This window comes from Erigeron canadensis, chromosome 3 (genome assembly GCF_010389155.1).
Source record: "Erigeron canadensis isolate Cc75 chromosome 3, C_canadensis_v1, whole genome shotgun sequence".
Classification (NCBI taxonomy): domain Eukaryota; kingdom Viridiplantae; phylum Streptophyta; class Magnoliopsida; order Asterales; family Asteraceae; genus Erigeron; species Erigeron canadensis.
In genome coordinates, this window is record NC_057763.1 from 16,301,613 (window position 1) to 16,329,480 (window position 27,868).

At 33.3% G+C, this 27,868-nt stretch overlaps 1 protein-coding gene across 1 annotated transcript; it reads left to right on the plus strand.

Moving 5' to 3' along the window:
* The first annotated feature begins 1,517 nt into the window (after positions 1-1,517).
* LOC122590623 (protein phosphatase 2C and cyclic nucleotide-binding/kinase domain-containing protein) lies at positions 1,518-27,241 on the plus strand. The gene is made up of 16 exons (XM_043762806.1): positions 1,518-1,649; positions 1,752-2,857; positions 3,653-3,784; positions 3,893-4,123; positions 4,220-4,345; positions 4,531-4,593; positions 4,708-4,790; positions 5,396-5,627; positions 6,013-6,329; positions 7,332-7,419; positions 7,494-7,560; positions 16,864-17,141; positions 17,251-17,316; positions 23,448-23,569; positions 26,059-26,215; positions 26,698-27,241. Exons 2-16 carry the CDS (start codon positions 1,844-1,846, stop codon positions 26,941-26,943), a joined length of 3,222 nt encoding a protein of 1,073 aa, XP_043618741.1. The 5' UTR covers positions 1,518-1,649; positions 1,752-1,843; the 3' UTR covers positions 26,944-27,241.
* Positions 27,242-27,868: the final 627 nt, after the last annotated feature.

The following is a 27,868-nucleotide window of genomic DNA, read 5'->3' on the forward strand; positions in this document are numbered from 1 at the left end:
GGCTCATAATCATCATCTTCACTAGACTCATTATCTTCTACATTCACATTATCAACATTATCCACATTATCCACATTATGATTCTCTTCTACATTATCCTCATTATCATTCTCTTCTTCATCATCTTCAGTCACAACCTTTTCTTATCCTTTCCCTTCTACATCTTCAGTATGTGGGATTGTTTGACTTTGAGCACCTAAATTAGTACGAGGTTGGCTTTGACTTATCAAATAATCAGCCACATTAAAGTCAGTGTTTCCTTCCTCATCTACTACATCAGCATAATTAGTTTTTGCAGGGCTATATCAAACAAACAATCAACATCCTTTTGACCCTCTACCTTAACCAAACCATCAAACAGTTGATTATCAGGGATAACAAAATACATAGTGTTGAAAGTACAAGCACATCTATTTTCTAACACTTTAACTACATTAGCATAACACATTTTATTAATGCTAATCTCAATCTTGGGTATCACGTTCATAACTATGTGGTGGCCAAGCAAATGACCCATCGTAATGCACAGTGAAATCAAAATAACGCATCCTGCATTTTTAATTACATAAATAACTTAATTAAGTTAAATTATTAATATTTAGTTAATAAAAAGTTGTATTTTCAATAAAAATCCATGCAGATATATATAAAAAATAAATAAAGTAATAAAACCCTATATTACAAATACAAAATAAAGATACCAATAACATACCTTACTTGATGATGGATGCATAATAACGTTGATTGAAGATGGTTACGATGAAACCCTAACTTAATTTACACGATGATTTTGATGACGGTGTTTGATCGGTTAAGATTTTGTAGGGTTCATGAAGCAGATAAAAAGGGGGGCAAAAAGGAGTGAGATTTTGTGGGGTTTGTAGGGTTAGATCGTTTAAGTTGTCGTTTATATACAACAATAAGATAGTGCGATCCTTACGTGTAATTTTTTTAAAGTGAAAATGACATGGAAAAAACATGTCATCAATAAATGAAATAAAAATAAATAAAAAACGTTTTCAGATTAATTTTTTACCGATTACTTACTAAAATCCCCTGAAAAGTGATTTTAGCCATTTTCTTTGATTAAATTAGAACTTTTTTTTGTTTGAGCTCCGGAAAAGGTTTATGTGACAAGTTGAGAGATTTTTTAAGCAATTAGCCCAATATTAAAAGATTATTGATATGTTATGTGTTGTCAACGATGATAAAATTTCTGAGAAAAAGATCGAAAGTAATTATTTTGATATTTTTGGAATGAGAAAACTAAAATATCAATTTACTTTATGGGTATTTTAATGTCCTTTTGAAATTTGGACAAAAACGGTTGAGAGAGACAAATTTATGTGGACTAAAACGGTAATTAATAAAACTGAAAGTGCAAGTAGAACTCTACGATAAGAACTCTGATCAATTTAAAAAATATTACTCAAAGAGTCAAAATACAATTACAGCCTAATATCTAACATAGAACTAAAAAGCTGAGAAGCTTGTCTCTCCACACATACATACAATACATCGCATGCACCCATCCATACATCCATCCATCTAAAATAAAACAATAATACTTTTCTTATCGACATCCAACTATCAGCTTCCTCTTCTTTTTATCTTCAACTTTGTTGTTTATCATCATCATTATTATTAAGGTACTAATTCCCCCCATCCCACTAGATAAGGGTTTAGTGAGATGCTAGCGATTTTTTCTTTTTCTTTGTTTTGTGCTATTAAAGAAATTCTTGTACTTACAGGTTATAAATCCAGCTGATAAAGTGAAGAGCGTTTTGGCTGTCATGAGTTTCTATTTGATTTTCGGCTCCCATGATACTTTTTTGCTGGTTTAATGGGTTGTGTTTATTCAATTGATTGTAATTGTATTGGTGATATATGTGCACCTAGAGATACTAAACTTAAAGAAACTAGCGACAATAATGTGAATTCATCTGAAATTGGTGTATTTTCACCTAATAAACAAGATGATACTGAAATTATTCAGAATCCTGAAGTCGGTATAACTAGGTTAAGAAGGGTTTCGTCCCAGTTTTTACCGCCCGACGGTTCTAGAATCGTTGTTGTTCCCACCGGAAATTATAGGCTTCAGTACTCGTATTTGTCTCAAAGGGGATACTACCCTGATGCTTTAGATAAAGCTAATCAAGATAGTTTTTGTATCCACACACCCTTTGGGACTAACCATAATGATCATTTTTTCGGGGTGTTTGATGGGCATGGTGAGTTTGGAGCTCAATGTTCACAGTTTGTGAAGCAAAAGCTATGTGAAAATTTGCTTAGAAATAGTCGATTTCATATTGATCCGGTTGAGGCGTGTCATGCTGCTTTTTTGTCTACAAATGCACAGTTACATGCCGAGACCAATATAGATGATAGTATGAGTGGTACGACTGCGATTACTATATTAGTACGTGGGAAGACACTTTTTGTTGCTAATTCTGGTGATTCCCGAGCTATTATAGCAGAAAGAAGAGGGACGGATATTGTGGCGGTTGATTTGTCTATAGATCAAACTCCTTTTAGAGACGATGAGCTTGAAAGAGTTAAACTTTGTGGGGCGAGAGTTCTTACTTTGGATCAGATTGAAGGTTTGAAGAATCCAGATGTGATGTGTTGGGGAACTGAAGAAGGTGATGATGGTGATCCTCCTAGGTTGTGGGTCCCAAATGGGATGTATCCAGGAACTGCTTTTACTAGAAGTATCGGTGATTCGATTGCTGAGACTATTGGTGTTGTTGCCAATCCAGAAATTGTTGCTTTGGAACTCACACCAGAACACCTTTTCTTTGTCGTTGCCAGTGACGGTGTATTTGAGTTTCTTTCTAGTCAAGCGGTAGTTGACATGGTAAGATATTCCAATTTTATCTTGAATATTTTTTGGGTCTAAAAGTATCATGTAAACATTATGCACATAATTGCATGTATATAGTCATAGCTGGAATTTAAAGAATGAAATGTTTTAACCATGGTTTCGGTGAACAATCAATGTGTTTACATGACCTAGAGAGGTCGAGAATGAAAGTGGATCTAACCAATTGATTTTGCATACAGTACAGTACGTTATTGTCGAAGATATGTCTTCATAGTAATGTTCTAATTTGATTACACATAAAGATAATTATCGTCTGATACACAGGTACTATTGTAACTCCACGTAGGTAAAGACATAAATTTATTTGGTGTTGCATTTTATACCTTTAATAGTCATTTTATAAAAGAAAATTGTCTAGTAATTTACAACCCCTGTGGATCGTCTATAGGTACATTTCGGATTGTTACATATAATCAGTAGTTTGCTAGTATGGATTTCAGAAATATTTAGCTTCAAAACCAAATACAACTTCCTAGTCTGCCATTGATTATCCCCAAATAAATTATAAGTCTACCCCATTGTTTTTATTGCATGGAAATCTCCAATTGTGAGAATATATATTACTTGAAGTCAGATGGTATTTTCAGTAGGACTCCGTCTAAAGTTGTGGGAATGAGACCTTTTTAAAAGATACATAACGATCGTGCGTATTATCATTGTAAATACAATGACATAATTTGGTCACATACAAATGAAATAATATCTAGAATTCATGTTCAAAATATCCGTCAAAATATTTTCATTCTAATACTTTATCTCTTGCTATAGGTTCTAAATTATAATGATCCTCGTGATGCTTGTGCTGCAATTGTAGCTGAATCTTATCGTCTTTGGTTGCAATTTGAAACTCGAACCGATGATATTACTGTGATAGTGGTTCAAATAAGTGGATTGACTGGGGTAAGCTACCTCACTGTAAACAAAACTGATTTCTTTTAACCACTGCGAATTTGTTTCCTATGGGTTATAGTTTTCATTGTTGAATTATGATCTATGATTTTGTGGCAGGCTAAAGTTGGTCACGCAGCAATTCCAGGCACTGCTTTAAGACCTCCAGTACCTCAAGTTGTAGAAATGTCAGGATCAGAGTCTCCTACAACAATGAACTGGAATGCTAAAAACCAGCGAGTGAGGACTGATATATCAAAAACACGTCTTCGAGCAATTGAAAATTCTTTGGAGAATGGCCAATTGTGGATTCCTCCGTCTTCAGGCCACAGAAAAACTTGGGAAGAAGAAGTAAAGTTTTATCAGTTAAATTTCTTTCACTTAGTAGAATTTTGTATAAGGTTTGTTACATGCAAATTTGATTATATTGATTTCTTCTCTTTACAGGCACACATTGAACGGGCCTTGCATGATCATTTTCTTTTCAGAAAGCTTACCGACTCCCAATGCCATGTCTTGTTGGATTCCATGCAAAGAGTTGAAGTTCAAGCAGGAGATACTGTGGTGAAACAGGTTATTGATGTAAACATTATCAATTTGAGAACTTAGATGCATTTGAAAACATTTATATGTGATGTTTTCGTTCCCTGCTCTTTTTTCCACGTCTATGTCCCTTGGGGAAATATTATTTCTGCTATGTTCGGGTACTCGATAGGAAAATTATGTCAAATTATGTCTAACAATACCACCTCTTGCAGGGTGGAGAGGGTGACTGTTTTTATGTTGTTGGAAGTGGTGAATTTGAGGTCTTCGCAACACAGGTGATGGCAGTTTTAGATAAATATCTAAATTTACTTATTTAAGGACCGAGTGATTTTGTAGGTTTTGCTTTTACGAGACATTTAGCTAATCTTTAACAACGTAATCTTCAACAGGAAGAGACAAATGGAACAGTTGCAAGAATCCTACAGCGCTATACAGCTGACAAGCTTTCGTCCTTTGGTGAGCTGGCACTAATGTGAGACATCCTTTGCTAACATGGATTTCAATTATCATGAAATATTTCAGCTTTTAGTTTCAAGTCACTATGAAGATAGACATGATAGAACATTAATTGTATTTGATACATCAAGTTTCTGAATTTTTGTCATGTTCCTCAAAAGCTCAAGATGGTTAGGCATTTTGGCTGTGCCAAGTCTATTATATGGGTAGCAATGTTGACCCGTTTACTTAGAGAGTTTTTTTTTTCTCTTACGAGCTGCATTAAAAAGGTGCTTAGAAGGCTACTGAAATGGGTAGAATGTCCTTCAAAATGTAATTTTAGAACTGCATCAGAACCTCATAGATCATATTATCTGAAGTTTTTAGATATTATACAGTTTATATAATCATTATAGTCAGTGTTGACAGACTACTTATTTACATAAAAGTAAGTTTTTGGTGAAAGTGTTTCTGGTTAACCACCGCTTTTAACTTGCATCAACAGTTACATGTTAGCTGACCCCACCCATTTTGCAACCGTTAATTGCAAACCAACAGTGATCAAATTTTGAGGTTTCATTCTGAGTGTGTTTTCACCTTTCGGTTTCATAGCTTTGCGATTTTCTTTATGATCTGTTATAGGTATAATAAGCCTCTTCAAGCTTCTGTTCGTGCTGTGACAAATGGAACTCTGTGGGCCCTTAAACGAGAAGATTTTAGGGGAATTCTTACATCAGAGTTTTCAAATTTATCCTCATTAAAGTTACTCCGCTCTGTTGATCTTCTTTCAAGATTAACAATTTTACAACTCAGTCTCATTGCTGATGCTCTTTCTGAAGTTTCCTTCTGCAGTGGACAAACTATAGTTAATAAGGTAAAATTTACTAATTTACATTATCTAAATGTGTGCATTTCGAGCAACTTATATGTGAATGATCTGAATTAATATTTAACTCTAGTGGGTCTAACATAAAAGTTGTCTAAAAAGGAAATAAGTAAGCAGCGTATTTAAATGTGAAGAACCTTCCCAAAGGTTCTATATATAGAAATATTTAACTTGATTATAATTATAATTATTATTAGTTATCACTATATGGAAAAGAATTCGAAAAAAGTGTTTTTAGTCAATTCCCCACCTCCCACCCCACAATTACCGGTTCTGACCCAGTACGCAACACTCCTAACCAACCATTTTGAAATGTTTATATATATACTCTCTTGTCATCTTTAGTTTTTAATTTTACATAGGGTCTTTGTAGGGTGATGGTCTTTCTGGACTATATATGATCCAGAAGGGACAAGTGAGGATTACTTTTGATTCGTATATTAGTAGTCAAAATGCATCCAGCCTTATGTCTGATGCTCAAAAAGTGGACGATGATGATGTGCCAAGTGGTTCCCAACTCTCAATGGAAAAGACTGAGGGGAGTTATTTTGGTGAATGGACACTCCTTGGTGAATGCATCAAATCTTTACATGTCATTGCTTTAGAGAATGTGGTATGTGCTGTTTTAACCAAGGAAAGATTTGAATCAGTTGTTGGTCCTTTGCCAAAGATCTTGCAAGATGAATACAGGTACGTTACTGTTGGGTCCATAAAATCACATAGAAATAGAGATGGCAAGTTGGATGGATGGATGATGGATCTGATTGGACAGTTCGGGCAACTTGTCAGATTGGCTTATATTTGTTCCTGGTCGAAATAGGTTCCACCAACTTATATCACATTTTGCCCGAAAATGTTCCTAGATGGAGTCGCTAATTGTTTTTTTGAAAATACATGATACGACCAACTAGTGGGTCAAATATGATTGTATAATTTATAATTTATTTGCACTAGTAATTTAATGTTTTGAATAAATTGATTTCAGAGCTCTTATGGATTAGATACATATAAGGGACTTCCTGTCCATTCGGCCAATTCCTCTAATTCCCTTTTAAGCTAACTTTGTTGACCTGTTTAACCCTTTATAGTCTAAACACGACCCGAATCAGTCCGGTGTATATGGGATGATTGTACCACCTATAATAGAATTTCGTATAGTAGGTGCACCGATATGTGAGTAACGTTCATGATAGATTTTTTTTGGTATGTCTTAGTTTGTACATGATTTCATCTGAAATATGCTATACACAGGAGATTACCCTTAGTGTTAATTGCAGTATTAAAGTAGGCATGCATAGAGAATAGTGAATACCCTTTAAAATTGCATACAAACAAATTTTGTCTGAAGGAAATTCTCACCTTCACTGTTTCAGGCCGTAACATAACTAGATAAGCCTTCATAACTCTTGTATGCGAAGAATTAACCATCCCATGACCAACCCAAATAGTTGGATTACCAATTTTTAATGACTAAATATAGACAGCTTTAATATCTTGAATTATGAAGGATTTACCGGTAAAACATGTCTAGAGTCCAAAACAAGCTGTAAAAGTAGTTTTCAGTCTAGTCTTAACATATCAAAGTGATATAAATTTGTCTGTATGTAATTTTGTTTAGTGTTTATATTCATAAGATGGCTATTTGGCTGAAGATGCTTCAAATGTCTGATTCTTTTGCTAAACATTATTTAGGTCAAGAGAAACATCCAGTGATCTTCCACATGAGATTGTCAGGAGTATTGATACGTCCTCTCTTTCAAAAGTTCAGCTTTCTGATTTGGTATGATACTTGCATCTTTGTTTTGTGTTCATTTCTGTAAGCAAGATGATGATTTAATGTATCTAATTGTCTAGGAATGGAAAACAAGTTTATATTCCACTGACTGCTGTGACATTGGGCTTGTCCAACCCAAAGATTCAGGTTTGTACTTTCATCTTCTTTACAAAGTATGACTTAAAGCTGGCTTTTTAGGTCAAATAGCAGTGTAAATTAATAAGTTAGTTGCTAAAACAAATAACCGACTCTGGTCCAATTTTTGGTTAAGGTTTCCACATTCAAAAACTTTTAAAATCTCCAAAACTTATCAAATTTCAAATTTTAAAGCGACTCATGAAACATAACAAGTCAGATACAAAATGGCAACTTATGTATCAGTAGTTTTACACCTTTACCATGTTGAGTTTATGTCTTAACTCTTAACCTTAATAATTTTACTTTTTCTGGTGTTGAACTGATGACGTGTCCTACTGCTGATGGGGTTAAAGATGAAATTTTTTTTTGTGGTAAAAGGCCGTCACCCCTGTTTATTTTATATAAATTCAATAAAAACAGGCGCTTGACTGAATGTCAAGACGACTTACAACCAATGCACGAAAGTGCAACCACCAGTAAAAGGTGACATACCACCTCCAATAACCAAACAACTAAAAACTAACAAAGTAAAAAATAACAAATACACAGATAGAATTAATGAAAACGGGAGATCCCAAGCTGTCAAGAATTGCTCTACTCTTTTTGTCTTGTTGTATCTGCCACTCATCATCTTCAATCTAACAGTCGTAATAATAGCATCTATGAGTTTGTCAGGTGGACGTTTTTTCTTCTTAAACAATCTTGCATTCCTTTCTTGCCATAAAAAATATACCGAAGCTGCAAGAACCAGCTTGGAGATTACACTGATAACCGAATTCTTCTTAGCAATAGGCCGCAACTCATCAATAATATCAACAAAAACCCCTGTTCGATACTTCGATTTGACCAACCAGTTTTGGAGCAAACCACATTCCATACCTCCTTTGAATATAAACACTCAGAAAAAAAAGGTGCTCATGGGAATCGAGCTGTAGTTTACACTATGGACACACTTGTAGTACATCTGATGTAGCATGAACAAAGTACTCAATAAATCTGGGTCTTAAGTTTTTTCTTAAGAACTAACCATAATATAAAAGCATGTTTAGGTATTTGTTGAGAAAACCATACCACATTAAACCAATCAACTTTAGGAGCTGAAAAATGGGTAGACTCCCACACTCTAGCAACCGAAAAATCATTAGCATTACCTGCTTGATCTTTCCATAAAACGACATCAGCAATATTCTCAAGAAGAACCGGAGGACAAATTGCAGGAAACTTATTAACCCATTCTTGTGGCCACAACCAAACACCATTGGCCACAATGTCACAAACACTTGCATTCAGACCATACCCTACTCTAGTGATATCACGAGGCGTCACATAAGTTTTCAAAGGCCCATATGGATTCCAATTATCATACCACGCACATGCCAGTTGTCCATCACTGATTTTAAACCAAAAGAAAGGATAAAGAATCGGCCTTAATTGAAGAAGCTTGCGTCAACTATAAGACGTATTACCTTGGCATGGAATTTCCCAAAAATTTCTCCACCTCGATTTATAAGTATGTATCCATTTCACCCAGAGAGACTCTTTGCGAGAGATGAACTTTTTTACATGAGTAGCTAGAAGAGCTATATTAAACTGCTCCAAATTTCGCAGACCTAAACCACCTTCCTCCTTAGGCAAATAAACTACTTCCCAAGAAACTTTAGCTTTACCTTTTTGCATTTCTCCCCGCGATGAAAATTTGACATTCTTGAAAGTATAAATTTTAGGGAATCTCAAACTAGATTTGGACCATTGCTGTCGCCATTTAGTACAATCTGCCCTATTAGATAGGTCGCGGACTGGATAATCCAAGTTACTGTTAGTATCATAAATCGCCCCCGTGGGCCGTGGTTGTCAAATTAGCATTTCACACCCTGTGTTCTTTTTTTTGTCATTAAGTGCTCATGTAGTTGCATTTTGTATCACTAGTCACCCTCCCTTTAACAGATGTCTACTTCCCTCCGTTAATGCCCTCACGTGCATTCCTTGTGAGGGTATATTCGTAATTTTAGCTATCTTCTTCACAAAAATTTATGGATCTATATCCGATGCATACATTCATTCCCATATCAACAACGTCCCATATACCCACATAAATTTTGTTCTTTGATTTCTTTCTTTCTCTATGACTTTATCTCTCCCTCTCAACCATGTGTATATATATATTCTCTCAGATGTCACAATTTATTTATATATATACTAGTCTTAATACCCGTACAATGTACGGATTGACTAAATATATATATATATATATATGAAGAAAACACAAAATCATCATATATATATCTATATACATACTACCAGCATACCATGATTTGGAGAGAGATCTTAACACCAAGATCTGAACACATGTCAAAGGTCTTCAATGAGAACTAATTAACAAATTATGCATCTACTTACAAATAGTTTAACTACTCAAACAATCCTTAATGTAAAATAAATAAAAAAGATGTAGATGGCTTTTAACATGGATATTAGACATACCTCTAGTTTCGGTACCAAACATTGATTTCGAACAACTATTTCTTAAAACTAAATTTTGTGTTTTAGGCCGGGGTTTATATTCATAATAATCATAGGTTTAATAAATATATAAAACCCAACCACACACAAACCTAATAGAACTCTATTTCCATACCAATACCAATACATAATATCAATATGCAGATATTTGGGAAAACATTATTTTATTAATATTATCTTGATGGAAAGTAAAGATTAAAATAATATTAAAAACATATATATTATAATTAATAGTTAGCTTAGAAAGACACATGTCGATCAAATATTACGCCATGTGTCGTTTAAAGAACCCTTCAATCTTGTGTTAGTATATTGGTAGATATCAATACGTACATATTATATCTATATCTTTGGAATGAAAATGGATAGAAGATGGAGAGAAGATCAAGAGTTGCTTTATAGATTGAGATATATATATACCAAAACCCGTTTTCTTACTCTCTCGAACTCACCAGAAACACCAAAAGAAATCAAGACTCGGATGATATAAAATATATATATATACACCGTCAGCCCCCATCCCTCGTTACAACCACTAGCCACCACCAACCCCCATAATTCATGAAAGTAGAAATCTGTAGATCTTAATTTGTGAGTGTGGTTTTGTGGATCTTTACCATCGCTCATCTCCGGCCATCCACCCTCGCTAGGTAAGAGAAACCAAAATGAACATATACAGATGGCGATGATCATAAGCAAATGGAGATTCATGAAAATTATTAGTACCGGTACTACTACTATTGTTAGTATTATTATTGTTACTTTATTATTATAATTATAGGAATTGAAAAGCATTTTATAAAGCTCGAAATAAAGTATGAAACCACCGTCCGATGATAATGTTGAATAATTATTTTAGGTTTTGTGTTTTTTTGTTAATTTATTAACTCTCAAACGCCCATGCTTAACTTCCCACTTTAAATGATTATCTGATGTTGTGACCTTCACTGATGAATAGATAGATATATAGATTAATAGATGCGTATGTATGTATAAAATTAGATATTAATACATGTTAAAGTTTATGTACTAGTATATAGAGGCAAATATTGGTTTTGGAAAGATGTTTTTTACGAAGAAAATAGCTTAAATGACAAATATACCCTCACGTGAGATGCACTTGGGCATTAACAGAGAGAAGTAGACGTCGTTAGAAGGAGGGGTGATGGGTGATACACTATAGGGGCACCTAATGACCAAAAAAGAGCACAGGGTGTGAAATGCTAATTTCGACAACCAAATGGGCAATTTGTAATGTCAATTGTTCAAGTTAACTCAAGCCTACATATAACTTCGTAGGCAAACATTATCTATTTTAAATTTTTTGTTATTCCACTCGTCAACAATACTTGAGTTTGGATATAAAAAATATGGATTTCACCTTTTGAGTAATACAAATACAATATATATATATATATATATAGAAAAGTTATTTTGAGAACCCTTTTTTTTTGCGAGAACCTTTGAGAACTTTTCAAATCGAAACCCAACCGATGATTATTTTTTACATGAAAATTGTTTTTTATTGTTTTCTAAATAACTTATGTGTAATTTTGAAGTTTATAATTGTGTGGAGGCATGGATTATCATCCGTTATACAATTATGTGGAGATTTGGATTCTTGATCACATGTGCACGAATATTGCTATGATTACATGTATGCAAATCGATCACCTGTAATCATAGCAATATTCGTACACATGTGATCAAGAATCCAAATCTCCACATAATTGTATAGCGGATGATAATCCATGCCTCCACACAATTATAAACTTCAAAATTACACATAAGTTATTCAGAAAACAATAAAAAACAATTTTCATGTAAAGAATAATCATCGGTTGGGCTTGATTTGAAAAGTTCTCAAAGGTTCTCGCAAAAAAAAGGGTTCTCAATATAACTTTACCCTATACATACATATATATATATATAGGGAAGAGTTAAAAAATATGGTTGTATACAATATGCTAGCATACATGTGCTGATTGTGCTGAGATGGCCATTCATGGACATATGATCACCAATATGGTTGTTCATGCACATGTGATCACCAACTAATTTTATGAAACATTGTATACAATATACTAGCATACATATACATACACAAAATAAATACAATGTTCATTTACTATGATATATGCAATATACTAGCATACATACACAAACCCCAATTTCGAACCCACCAACCACTATACAAATTAATCAACTTGATATGCAATACCACGGAATGTACAGGATAAATGAACTAATTTATTACAGCAATGGTACGATGAATTATTGAATTATAGTAACCATTAAAAGTAATTGTTTTTTGGAGATTGCAAGAATTTAAATTGTATGTTTGATCCCAATCTGGAATTCCCACCTATGGTTTTGTGGGTGTGTTTTCTTCTATATTTTAATTTCAATAACTAGTAGTGTTGTAAATAACCACCTTAACGACCGTAATAACGGTAACGGAGGTCCACCGTTACGTTAAGGGGGGGTGGAGGGTAAATTTCAAGGTCTGAGTCAATAAAGGTCAAATGACGGATTTAACAGTCTTAACGGCCATTATAATAGGATTTAATGGTCAAATAACGGGATTTAACGGTCAAATAACGGATTTAACGGAGCTTAATGGTCAAATAACGGTCAAAGGACATCCTTTTTGACTAGTTTTGTTAGAAAATTGCTAATATGTATATTTTTTTTATATAAATTCCTTTATATTGTATAGTCTCCGTTATAACGCCGTTATAACTCCGCGAAATGAGATTTAACCTTAAGGGGGTGTTTGGTATGATGGAATGGAAAAGGAAGAAAGGGAATCGGAAAGAATTCCTTCGTTTGTTTACAATGAAGAAAGGGAATGAGAATAGAGAAAGGAGAATCAATTCTATTGTCTCTATTCTCTACAAATTGTAGAGAATGGGTGAGAATGGAAATTTTTTTTTTTTTTTTTTTTTGTTTTCAAGATGTTATATGTATTAAATTTATTGTTATTTAAAATTTTTATTTTTTTTTATATATGCATTTTCTGTGGGTACCAAACAGCGGAATTCATTCTCTTTCCAAATACTTATTCTCTTTCTCACTATTTTCATTCTCTATGATTCCCTCCTACCAAACACCCCTAAAGGTAATCAACCGCCGAGTGACCGCGAAACGTTATTTACAACCTTTATAACTAGTAAGCTTAAAATTTTAATTTTTTTGTATATCCATTCTCTGTGGGTACCAAACAGCGGAATTCATTCTGTTTCCAAATGCTTATTCTCTTTCTTTGTAACACCCCACCGTTGGCGGAAACATGAGGTGTCATGAAAAGTAAAGCACGACATGGAATTACATAGATACTGCTAAATGAAATAGAATATAATAAATATATTCCTAAAAACATGAGTTCAAAGTCATAACAGTGCTAAAATAGCTTATTACAACCAAGTCCATAAATAAATAATCCAAGGCGTGTAGCCTTAAAGTCTGACAATAAATAAAGGAGCACTAAACTCCGAAGTCCAAGCCTAGCATAGCAGTCTTTATCCCTGATTAGCTTGAGTACCTGATAAGTATACTAAAATGTGTCAACACAAAGGTTGGTGAGTTCGTAGGTTTTATGTCAAAAAGTCTAGTCAAAGAAATAAGTCTTTTGTCGATTCTTTTAAGTCTAACAGGTAATAGTTCAATATATAACGAGCAGAGTTACGCCATAATAAATCCAAAAGTCTCCCAAGTCTCAATGTCTCAAAGTCCGGCCTTACGGTACCTGCCTTAGTCCAAAGTTAGTCTCCAATAAACACAAAAAGCACGTCATAAAGCACAACGACAAACATGTAATCACACACATACAACCAGACAGAAGCACGTCAAATGGCATAAATAACTATACGCACCGGCTCAATATTGAACATAAACAGAAATCGACAAAACTGTTTAAAAAGAACAAGTATACTTTTCACCCCAAAACATGTAAAAAGAGGGGCTACGAAACTCACCTCAAAGCAGCACAAGCACAAATACCCTAGATGAACGAACAAGAACACGAATAGTCAAGTACACCTGAAATAAGCTCACTATCTGTCCGAAAGTCCTACATTATTCACAAGTCACTCCGTAAGTACTTACTTAATTGCACTAGTCCATGTCCTATACTAGTGTCTTAGGAACTGCCATTATGTCTCGTCAATTGTCATAATATATATATGATAGTTTTGTTGTCCTTATAAATTGTCCAAATGAAATAAATCTGCTAATAATGTCACGTTTTAATGTTTGTATCTTGTAACTATTTTTATTAAAGGTCATCATAAAATATGTTAAGTCCGATGAGTCATTAATTATTGTTATATAAATGTATAATTTATATAATCTTTACAAGGTCCTTATATTTAGTCATATGTCCATATTAGATTAATCGTTATATATATACATATGTCTATGAAAATAGAAAATGACTAGCTACCCGATGATGGACCCGAAATAGGTGTTTTTGCCGGTTTTTGTCCTCAACATAGAACATTTTATTCTTTTGACTTCAATAAAGTAAAAGGTGTCAAGTTGAGGTACTTTCTAAGTAAAAAGTCCATTTGCAAATTTAAAATAGAAAAAACCATTCGTGTTCATCATGACAAGTTGAATACCATATTTCGCCCATTCATTCCTCTCAAACGATTCCACCACCGGAAATGCAAGTCTAGTACCGAAAAAAATAACCAAAGAGAGTATTTGCAAACCGGTTTTGAACGGTTCTCACCGAGTCCTTTGGTAAAACAATATCAACATCATCCATCGTTTTAGCTGATTCAAGACTTCTACAATTAACTTTTTTCTTTTTCCCACCACCTTGAACAGCATACGATATAGGTTGAGTTGCAGTGTTAGCCTCATGATTCTCCTGTTCGACCATTGTTGTTTTGTTTTATTACCTGTTCGACCATTGTTGTTTTGTTTTATTACCATTTTCCTGACCATCAATGTGTTGTTAAATGCTTAAATAATCATAATTAGTTATGTTAGTTTTATGGACTTTTAAAGCATCAAAATGATGTTTTTAAGTGTTCTTACTGTGTTCTCAATTTAAGGGTGTCTTCATTGGAAAACCACCCTATCTCTACTACCATCAAAAAATCTTGTCTTGTGTCCTCAATTTGTGTCTCATAGTAAGCCACATCAAAAAAGCATGCCTTGGTATCATTTGGGGAAACCAAGCAGTCTTATGGTCTTATGCCATCTAACAATCTCCTGCTTAAAACATAAAGAGTCCCACACGACACTCGAACAAAAGGGTTTTTCCATGCCTTGTGCGTCTTTCCAAATCAAAGAATCATGAATGCCTCTTGACAATTGAATGTTGGGTAATTCAATTAAAACAGGAAACAAGTCAAGCCAGGCCATAAGCCATTTCCAAATACCTTCATCAATGAAGTCTGAAACTATGGACCGAAGAGACAGGTCTGCCCGCATAATATCTCTAGCTGAAACATAGTTACGAATTGGACATATTTCAGCCCCCTTATCAAACCACATCGAAGTATTCTTGCCATCACCTATTTGTGTCCAGATATGGGGCCTTATATTATGCCGTAATATGCATGCATTTATAATAGTATACAATTCATGTTTATTCCAATACATAAAACACAAATAGAGAGGTCCAAATGATCAAAATAGAAAACAAGACCAATATTTTTAATTCAAAATACATAAACGGCCGAATGTTCGTGAACGTTCGTGAAACGTTAACGTTCATGAACATCTCGTACTGAACGAACAAAGTATTTTTGGAAGAACAGGTTCGACATGGACCCAGTCCTTTCATTGTAGTCATCTTCAACGTCATCAACAGAAATATCATCATTAGGTGCTAAGGTGCTGGTTGTCTTCATTTAGGCACATCATCCCTGTTCTGGTTACTATCCAAGTTCGCGTGCGGCGTGCACATCATGAATGTCCTTATCAAAACAAAGAGCTTCAAAAGAAATTACTGGTTGTAACGTTATTTGTTGATCATGCCTTGTTTCGGCTTTAAAACTGGCCTATAAATAAAATTGGGCTGCTTCTTTGCTGGGAATCCTTGCTCTTTCGCTGTCTTAGTTTTTCTTTACTTGTTGGAACCCGTCATCCTGTCTTTACAAGACTCCTTCACTGTTTCCTTAACCTGTTTTGGGCATTGGGAATTAGTGTGACCAAATACCTTGCACATAGAGCAGCGAGTAGCTCGTATTCCACATTCACATTCACTATAAAAAATCTCACCCCATCCAGCCTAGTATTGCAACAACTAAGTTAATTTTCAATTCAGTTTTAAGTTTTAATGATATTACAATAATTAAAAAGTTAAAAGTTTAGACCATCCATGTATGTTACACAGTAAATACAGAAATTATACAATAATTAAAAAAGAAAATTAGAGACCATTCATGCAAGTACATGAATCCCTTTACGTGCTGGTCACTCGGGAGCCTAATGGACCCTATATAACGGCATTAAATTTTGGAATAGTAGGACTAACTAGGTAAATTTGAAAAGTTATGGACGATTAATGAAATCTGACCGGATCATAGGGACCATCCGTGTAATATACTCTAAACATTTCTAGCTTGACCTATTTGAGATAAAACATAAACTGCATCAACTCTGTTGTCAGCATGTGGTTGTCATTTTTCCCATGAAAAATGGTAGGTGGTGCTAATGACAGGCTTTCAACACATTAGTAATAATAATAAAGATATCCTAAAATTCTACATATTGTATTGACCCTATATCATGATTCTAATATACATTTATCAATGTTTTGTTTCCTTCCATCAGAACATTTGTTTAGCTTGAAAAGATTTTCAAAACAGAAGATTAAGAAACTTGGGAAGGAAGAACAGGTTTTAAAGGAGAAGAAGCTAATCAAACAAATGCATACGTCTCCCGGTGTGCCTCAAGTTCTGTGCACTTGTGCTGACCAAAATCATGTCGGCATACTTTTGAACACTCTCATCTCGTGTCCAGTTACTTCTATAATTCATTCTCCACTTGATGAGCCATCTGCTCGTTTCTGTGCTGCCTCTGTAGTAGTGGCCTTAGAAGAATTACACAAGGTTAGGTTCATCGGTGAAAATTGGTCGAACTAATTTAATAGTGTGTTTTCTTTTCTTCCATTTTATTTTGGTTTGGTTCTTAATTCTTTGTTCGATTGGTGTGATTCAGGCTGGAGTTCTCTACAGAGGTGTGTCGCCAGAAGTTCTGATTTTCTCACAAACAGGACGTGTACTGGTATGATTCTGGTCTTCATCACTTTTTATTCCAGGATTTTCTAAGAGGTGATAAAATGTGTGTGCCTTGTGTAACGGGTCAGACAGGGTTCTGGTAGAGTCAGGTCATGCTGGGCTGACTTGAAATACTTTTTGTCCAAACTTTTCATATTTTCTATAAACAGCTGGGCATGTCAATAGGGGTCAGATTGGGTCGGTTTTGGCATAATACCGACACCTGAACCGAAGCTTTCCATTTTTGAAAACCACAATGATGCAATGGGACCCGAAAACAAGAATATGTTTTTTTTTTTTAATTTAGTATTTATCTTTCTTTTATATATTTGATTTAGTTGACAATTCTTAGTTTGTTTCCTATTATAGTGGATTTAGGATCTACTTTAAGGGTCTTTTATTTTTAAAATTTAGTTGATTATTATTCAGTTATAAGATACTTGACGTTTTGTCAATGATTTCGGTCATGGATTAACCGAGTGTTCTTCAGCCATTTGATTGCGTGCAAAACTATATTAGTTGGTGTCGGAGCTGAGATTAATTCAAATGGCTCGTTGTGGAAGTAGGCTTCTTGATCGTAGATCCGCCGGCGGAGGCAACGATGAATACGCTTTGGAGATGTTATCACCAGATTGCAAAGATCCAACAGCCCACACCATTAATCTCTGGATTGAGGCTGGTTGCGAGGGTTAGACAACTACAACACCTTAATATGATTCTTCTCCCATGTTGGCATTGGAGGAAACGAAACCGGATGCGTCTGGGAGTCCGCCGGGGAAGAGGAGTATGTTACCAATGACGATTCTATGATTCTTCTCCCATGTATGATGATTACGAGGACGAGGAATGGTATTGAAGGTGGTGATGGATTGGGTGGACACGTGAAACGTGACGACTCGATTTATGAAAAATAAGAAATTTTTTTTAAATAACTAACTAGTGGGCCTCACCTCGGGGTAGTAGGTAGCACTAAAACCATCGTGATCATACTTTGAGCTAGTGAGCCTCACCAGAATGAATGTGGTAGGTAGGACTAGAACCATTCTGTCTTCAACCTTCGGTTAGTGAGCCTCCCCTATTAGTGGTGGGCAACGCAACGCTAACTGGTACATCAGCAAATAGCCAAACTTTTTTCTTGTAAACTTTACCACTCGTTTTCATACTTCAAAATCAATTAACCGAACATTCAAAATGGACAAAATACATAACCCGACATTTACAAGAGCTTTGAATCTAATTAAATCAAGTATACCTAACCTACTATTAGCAGAAATATATTTAACAAAACTTTACCAAAAACACTTCAAATGTGCCAAGAGCCATTAGTCCAAAGGGGTCACTAAGGGTTCTAGCCGCAAACCATTTACCGCAATAAGAAAGCATTTCCAAATTCCAATTTAACTTCAATCTTCAAGCATTTATTGTTTCCACTTCCAGGACAACCTATAAAAAAGGTAACAACTAAAAGAATAAGCCAAAGCTTAGTGAATACCAACGCATACGCTTATACACACGAAGGAGGGTAAAAACACAAAGGACTATCTCAGTTAGCCAATAGTATTGTCATACCATCACTTGCATACTCACCTTTGCGCTAACAAAACATACATGATCTGTATATGCTAAACAATATACTCGAGAAGTTCTTAGGCCTTATCTCAATACATGAAGAGGTTGTCATGCCTGATCTCAATTCAACTATGGGGTTCTAAGGCCCTAACGCCAAATCGATTACCACACATGGAATCCACCGTTATATGGTAATCGACCCAACGTACATATAATTGTATGCAAGGGTATTTACCTCCTTCGCGACAACCAAATCCATGATGACCGCAAAAACATAAATTACAAGCTTTCGATCTAGCAAATAAAATTCAAAAAACATATAAGGTCATCCATCATATTCAAGGTTATCTAACCATAGCCAAACACAAATAACTCACAAGAAATCTTAACCCATTTACATTCTCAATAAGCTCTAGAGTTGGCTTGTTTCAAAATCTCAATTTTACCTTTACAACAACATAGCCATAACTCATTTTAATACTAAAACTCATCATTTCGTTACCTTATCAATATGGCTATACAACATTTTACTTCAACAATCATTATTCCCATCATTTCATAATCTATACCATATGATCATACTATAATATTACTCAAAAACTTCATTTTTCTTGTTTTGACCATAAACCACCAAAAACATGTTTATTAAAACATTCATACAACTACACTCTATATGTGTCATTACAAGTAAGAATTTAGAAAAACATTACAACATAGCCAACTCATTTAAAATCCCCATTCTATCAATTTTCATGAACCGTGGCTTGATTTTAAGTAAATAACTCATTTTTAAGAAAACCCCTAATTCTTATCTTCAAGAACCCTAAATTCGTTAATGGAAAAGCTCTAATGGCAAAATAATCATTTTCCCTAAAATTTCCAATTCAATTGGTTGCATGAACCCTAATTCTCAAAAACAAATAAAAGTAGGTTAATGGAATTCTTACCTTAAAGAAAAGAGTTAGAATTAAGATTTGGGATTACAAAATCTTCTCTCCTTGTTGATGTCGACACACACACACAATCCATACACTCAATTCTTCCAAATTAAACTCTTCACTTTGATATGATTATTTTGATTTCCAATTGGATAATTTCTTGGTTGAATCGAAGATTAAATTTTGTTTGAAAAGGAATTGACAAGAAGATACAAGAAGAAAAGAAATTAGTGAGTGGAATGATGAATAGAAAGTTAGGGATGGTTGGCATCTTTTCCTTGATGCCACGCCCCTTTTTAGTTTTTGTGGATATTTTGCCCGCTATCCGCTAAAGTTCCGACTAAAGTAATCCCATATCCAAAAAAATAAAATACTAGGAAATTATTTTAAAGGCAAAACTATAATAAAGGTGAATTTCTATTGGCCTAAAAAATTAGGATGTTACAAACACGACATTGGGATGGCTACTGGGCGTCAAAGTATGGGAAGTCCGGATATTGGATTATTCAACGTATCGTCGACAAATTTTGGATTTTAAAAAGGAAGTGATTTCAAATTTATTGATGAAAGAATCGTACATGCTTTAGATAATAAAGATATTTATAAGGAGGTTCATGGTAAGCTATCTATGCATGAGGACATTACATGGAGAGCTGTAACGCTTGTTGAAAAAGTTAATGAAAATTTGGCCTTGCTCGTAAGATTGGAGAAGAATTTATGTTATGGTGGGCCACACGGAACTAACCTAGCCAAGTCAAGTACTTCTAATCGATTAATGATAAATGTTGTATCATGAAGTAAAGCTATTTAGGTTAGTCATGATAATAATGAATGGGAATTGCGTTGATGTTCCTTTGGATCCGGGTTGCTATGATTCGGTTGGTTTTTTCAAGCATGCAGAAAACTCGAGGACCAATGTTTTCGAAAAGTGGGACCCGAAAACAAGAAATTATATGTTTTTATTCTATTTTAGTATTTATCTCTTTCTTTTATATATTTGATTTAGTGACAATTCTTAGTTACTTCCTATTTAGTTTGACAATTCTTAGTTGCTTCCTATTATAGACTTATAGTTGACAATTCTTTTATATTTGATTTAGTTGACAATTCTTAGTTACTTCCTATTATATTTGATTTCGTTACTTCCTATTGTAAAATTTAGTCGATTATTATTGAGTTATTGGAGAATTGACGTTTTGTCAATGATTTCGGTCTTTGGTTAACCTGAGTATTCTTAAGCCATTTGATTGCGTGCGAAACTACATCATGTAAACTGTTGGATTCGGTTTTCGGTTTTCGTTCTGTTCGGTTTTTGGTTTTCCGTTTGGTTTCAGGATTTTTGTTTTCCAAAAGTTATTGTAAAACTAGTCTTGAGGCCTGTCCGATGAACGGATAGTCTTAATATATATATATATATAAATGTCAAAGATAAATATCAAAATATCAAATAACAAAACATGTGAAAACTAACAAAACGTAAACAAAACAAATCTAAAAGAATAAACCCTTTTGTAGTAGATGGAAAATGCCATAATCAAATTACAATTGACAACAAACCAAATTAAAAGTGATGAAAAATAACAATAACATGACAATTCAATATCAAATAATAAACAAACACGAATGAAATACCAAAAATAAAATTAAAGTGATATAAAAGCCGTATATTTTGTTTTGTCCAAAAATTTACTAAGAAAAGGAATAGTATAAATGAGAATGATTAATAAAAAATGTAGGTTGTGTATATAATAATTTTTAAAAAAGGGTAATTGGATGGTAATTCTATATATATTTATTGAGAGTTTTAAGGATAATATATATCTTTAAATTTTAAAAAGATTTATTTTGATAAAAAAAAGATTTATGATAGAGTTTTAAATATGAATATCTATTTAATAAGCATATAAAAAGTAAATAAAAAAATCTAGAGTAATTAGGAGAGTTTTAGGCTTAAAAGTGCCAAGTGTACTCCCAACCTCCTATTTTAGTTGCAGTACTAACTAGTCTTTAGGCCCCTCCGATGGTACGGATAGTCTCAAAATATATGTCAAAGGTAAATATCAAAATAATGAATAACAAAACAGATGAAAACATGAACAAAAAATATTTATAAGAATAAACCCTTTTGTAGTAGAAGAATTAGCTATAATCGAAGTACAATTGACAACTAACCATAACATAACAATTCATTATCAAATAATAAACAATCACGAACAAAATACCAAACATAAAAATTAAAGTGATGTAAAAAAAATCGTATGTTTTGATAGTAAAAGATTTATGATGGGAAGGAGAGGAATAGTATGAATGAGAATGATTAATAAAAATTTAGGTTATTGCCCTTCAATAATTACCTCAGTGGTTGGACACCCTGACGTTTGTCCGTGAGGTCTCAAATTCGATACTCTCGAGCGTGGGATTTACAGGCTTTAGGTTTCCTGGGCCTTCGTGGAGCATTTACCAGGGGGGAAGGAAACGGGTTGGTCCAGGGTATCCAGTCCGGATACCCGTGATCCAGCCCTTGCTATTCTAATAAATAAATAAAAAAATTTAGGTTATATATATAATAATTTATTTTGTGAGTTGTAAAGATATTAGGTTATATATATACCACGGTATCCGGCCCTTGCTGTTCTGATATATATATCTTTACAATTTAAAAAGATTTGTTTTGATAGTTAAAGATTTATGATGGAGTTTTATGTACAATTATGTATTTAATAAGCAAATAAAAATTAAATAAAAAATAGAAAAAAGGAGAGCTCTAGAGTAATTAGGAGAGAATTTTAGGCCTAAAAAGAGCTCTATGGCGTGTCAAGTATACCCCCAACCTTCTCTTTTAGTTATAGGATAGATAGATAACATGATTTTGAGATGATTGAGCCACTTGGAGGTTGTTAAATGAGCTTGATATATTTTGTTTAGTGTTATGCCCAAGTATATTTATATCTTGTAGCTATATGATATAGTCGAGTTTAGGTATAGCTCTTGTTGATCCTTGCGATTAGTAGCACATCTTTTTGATCCTTTCTAAAAACTTTCAAACATTTGGTGGTTGCTGATACCAAAAGCATAATTTGCTGCAGCAAGCTAAACACCCATTTTGAGATTTCCTATCCTATGAGCACTTGTTTTAAAAAAACTTACTGTTATATATATGGTAAAAACAATATAACTAATGCAAAGGATATAATCTAGTTATAGATATAAAACAAAATCAAATATGCATGGTTTCGGTACGACTTTGGCGAGTGGCTTTTCATATGAAACCCAAACGTGAGCCGATCTGTTCGTATTTTAAAAGTCCTAACCAATCGGTTTGTTTTTTTTTCGGTTTTCGGTTTTTAGGTTCGGTACTTCGGTTTTTGTTCACCTCACTGTCAAATATGGTGACAAACTAGAGGTTTAGGAGCTTTATGCATTAAATACACTATGGCTATTGTTACCCCCTTGGAACCATTGATGACTAGAGATTAAGATAACCAGAATCGGTCTATTCATTTCTACAATGGGTCAATGTTGCACCTTACTAAACTAATATGTTGTAGATACTTGGCTTCAATATATATTAATAAAACTACAGCGAATAATATCAACATTTACCCTTTTCTGTGTATGTCTTGTGCTGTAGCTAGTTGATTTCAGATTTGGGAAGAAGTTGTCGAGTGAAAGGACTTTTACAATATGTGGTATGGTGGACTCCTTAGCTCCAGAAATAGTCCAAGGGAAAGGCCATGGTTTTGCGGCTGACTGGTAATGATTCTGCTGATAAAAGTTCTATGTTTATTTTATGCATACCCTAGTTGATGTTTTTGTTAACTATATACTGGGGTTGCAAAATGCGACAAAAGGGTTGTGGAGCAGCGGGATAATTTAATATTAAAGTGTCTGGTCAGATTGGGCTGATCCACATACCTTTATTAGGTTATATGTTATTTTTTAATGTTAGATGTAGTTTGTGTGAAAAAATGATTACAAACTAAGGGTGTGCGTGGTTCCTTCTAGGTAACGACTATGGGAATACTATGAAGAATACTAAGGAATAGAATGGATATTATCATTATCTTTGATAATGCTTGCTTTAAACAACAAGCGTTAACTTGTAAAAAACCTTGATCCTTTTATAAAAGATTAAACCATAAATCAATCTGATTTCAACATCAAATCTTCAAAACTTTATACGCATTTATAATTTTAATATTGCAAAAAGATAATAATACTAATCATATAATAACAATCATTATTATGCATTTTCAACTAATGTATGCATTTTAAGGTGGCAAATACAACATCTAAGTCTCCATGTGTACATATAGCTATTAAGAAAAATTGAAGGTTAGTGAAATGATAGCAGAAGATAGAAAAAAAATGGGATTAAATATCAAAAATATGATTGTATTTTGTCACTTTCAATTTTTGGGGGTTGGCTGTAAATGAAAGTTGATGTTAAATAAAAAAATATGAAAAATATGACGGTTACAAAATTAGTTGGGAATGCTTGATTACCCCATACTCTATAATGATTAATTGTATAATACTAAAACAATGACCTTCAAAGATTATCATTATCATTCCTTACCCTTTAAAACCCTTTGCCAAGCAGCCCCTAAAACTAGTTAGGTGCAAGTGAACAGAAAACTTCATGTAGAGTTGTCATTATGCGCTTATTTATCTATACTTCTATACTATATTATTAGAAAAAAAAACAACACTTTATTTATGAAAGTGTTGAAAAATATGTAATATATTCACTTAGCACCCTTTAAATATTTTCACATACACTATCCCCTTAACATTAATGATTAAATTACACTATCAATCCTTTAACTTTTAAAATATCTACATTAACCGTTTACATTAATTATCTACGCCACTTGATGTCACCGTCACCACCAACAGCAGTTGCCCCTGCCACCACACAGTCGCCGCCACGACCACCGCCGCAGTGCGTGGGTACCGTGCTAGTACAGTAAGAAAGAAATAGGGAAGTTTTTGGCTGTAGGGTTTGTAGATGAAAGGTTGTGATTAGAAGGATCAAAGATAGTTCTCTTAATACAGAGAGGCCCTACAAGCTTGGTTTTAAAAGGCGCTAAGCGCACAAAAGCGATAGGATCCATGTCTCAAGCGCTAAGTAGAAAAGCGGCGAGATTTTCTTACACAAGGCGCACGGTTTAAATATAACTTTTTTGTTATTATTTATTTGAAGTATATACTACAAAATTAATATTTTCACGTCTAAAATTATATTTAATAATAAAGTGATTTGGAAGTTTGCAAGTAATTAAATATAATAAAGTGATTTGGAAGTTGGCAAGTATTTAAATATACATGATAAGCATATACTTTTAATAATAAAGTGATTTGGAAGTTTGCAAGTATTTAAATATACTTTGGATCTTTGATGACCAACTTTACCAATTTCATTCTAAGTTAATTCTTTTAGCTTTAACCAAGTTGACTGAATAGTGATGAAACATAACCCAAATCAACTCATTTATATAAATTAGTCGAAATTGTGACTTCATTTTTGCAAACTATGGTGTTGACAAATATGATTACCAAGGATTATAATTTAACTTTCTATACATCTACCCCCAGTATTTGTTATCCTTTTTGCAAGGTTATAAATATGACATGTTAAAATCTGATAATACTATTATTTTAGAAATTGTTTTGTAATATGTATGTTAATTATATCTTTCATAATAATATAAAGTTTAATGTAGATATTACCTTTTAAAATTTTCATATATTAGAAATACTTAATGACATGCTAATTTTTTATAATATCGTAATTCAACAAACATAGATAAAAGACGTTGAAAATGGTGAAGTTTCCATTTTTATAATCTTATATTTTTTTTAATTATTCTAGGCACCTTATACATATCACATAATATTTATCATAAGATACTAACGATGTATAACTAAATACTTATAACCAGAATTTATTACGTTATATGATGAAAATCCGATATAAACTCATAATTTAATAAAATGTATGACATAAAAAAATAGTATAATGAAAAAAAAAATTAAAAAAATTGATTTTAGAAGTATAATATAAAATTTAGAAATTATTTTCCATAATTAATATTTAAACTTATCATAAAAAAATTAAATCAGAAAAAAATAAAAAAGGTATATGACATCATCATATTAATCTAATGGCTCTAATTAAAACTTAAACTTTATCCAAGGGTCCAAACTTTTCTATTTTAAATGTAAGGCATTATTTGTAGGTGGGCTTTGGGAGTGTTGATATACTTCATGTTGCAAAGTGAAATGCCATTTGGTTCATGGAGAGAAAATGAACTTGATACCTTCGCAAAGATTGCCAAAGGACAATTCACTCTTCCTGATACTTTCAGTCCTGAAGTTGTTGATCTCATTACGAAGGTATGCCATATTCTTGTTTTTATGAGGTATAATTTGTCATTGAGACCTATTTTGGCCAAAGACCCTGGACGGCCAAGCTTGCTTGCGTTGGGCTTGTTTTGTCATGGCTTGTTGTATAACGGTGCAGAGAATGTGTCCCCTTCGTCACGAACAGAGAAAGAAGATCATTATACTTGGTTTGAAATTAATATGGTATTCTAAATCTTGCACGATTGACCAATAACTCTAACCTAAAAAGTCGATGCTAGTCTTTTTTTTCTTGTGAATTGACCTGAAATCTATTCTCTGTTCATAAATTTATATGGGTCCTTCAACATTTTCATATACTTTAACCTTGATGGTCAAACTAAATCTCTTTTCTTTATGTCATAGCATAAAAGTTATGGATTCTTGGTCATAAACTGCTTCAAGTTGTTTAAACTCTTAGTTATTAACTAAACAGAGACCGCCATTTTAACAAAGTTGTTCTTTTTAACCTCAAGTTACTACAAGTGGATGAAAATGAAAGACTTGGAAGCAAAGGTACCGACTCGGTGAAGAGTCACAAGTGGTTTAACGGTGTTCACTGGGAAAGTGTAAAAGATGCTAGCTGCACAGTTCCACAGGAAATCCTGGCCCGTATAGGTCAATATCTAGAAACTCGACCTAGTGACACATCTGAACCAGTAATTTTGGCAAGTGAAGACATGGACGATCTCAACACATCAGAATGGCTTAATGACTGGTAGAAGGTTTGATCTCAGCCTCATGTATCCTGGTATCAATGTGCATGATCATCGTTGACACCTAAATCTTGCATAAACCTTCTAAGAGACTATACAGGGGTGTATTGATTATTAATTATTTTTTGAACTTATGTAAATAGTCCTATAATGTGTGTATGCATTTGAACTTTGCTTTTGAATAACTTTCTACTTCTGGAAAAAGTAGTTTCAAAATTAATGTGTTATTATGTATTTTGTTCATTGTAGCCAACTAGACTATTGGAAAATTAGGTATGGAAATGTATGATTATTGTGTTGTATATATTGAAAAAGCTAACTTTAGAGCATTATACTAATTACTTTTTCCGTTTTATTTCTATTTTATATTTTTGTATATTTATTATTTTTATTCTCTTAAAATTTTCCTTAAAATATATGGATTAAGAAAAAGATAAATTGGGTTGTATTCCCTTAAAATCATGTTTTAACTCGTGTCTTTTGAGACAAATTTTAGCCATCTACCTATCTTACAATAGAGTCCCCTAAATTCATTTTTGAAAAAACCATTACCCATTAGATGGAAAGCAAAACTAAATTATAACCATTAGATTGTTTTGATGACTTCATATTTCTTTTTTAGTTTTTTTTATTACATTATCAAATTTTATAATTCATTAATTAAAAATAAACCAACCATTTAATAAACTAACTAGATTTTAAACCAGTTGTACTAATAATGTGATATTATTATAAAAGATAATTAAAAATTAAAATATAAAATAATTTTGATCTTGTACTTAACAATCATGTATATGTATTTAATCATGATGTCGACCCATAACACGAATATATTTATTTCAATCACCTGTCCCATTATAATTAGATAGCAATTAGAATTGTTTTTATTATCTTTGATAACAATTAGGACTCTTGATTTGAGTAAAAATTG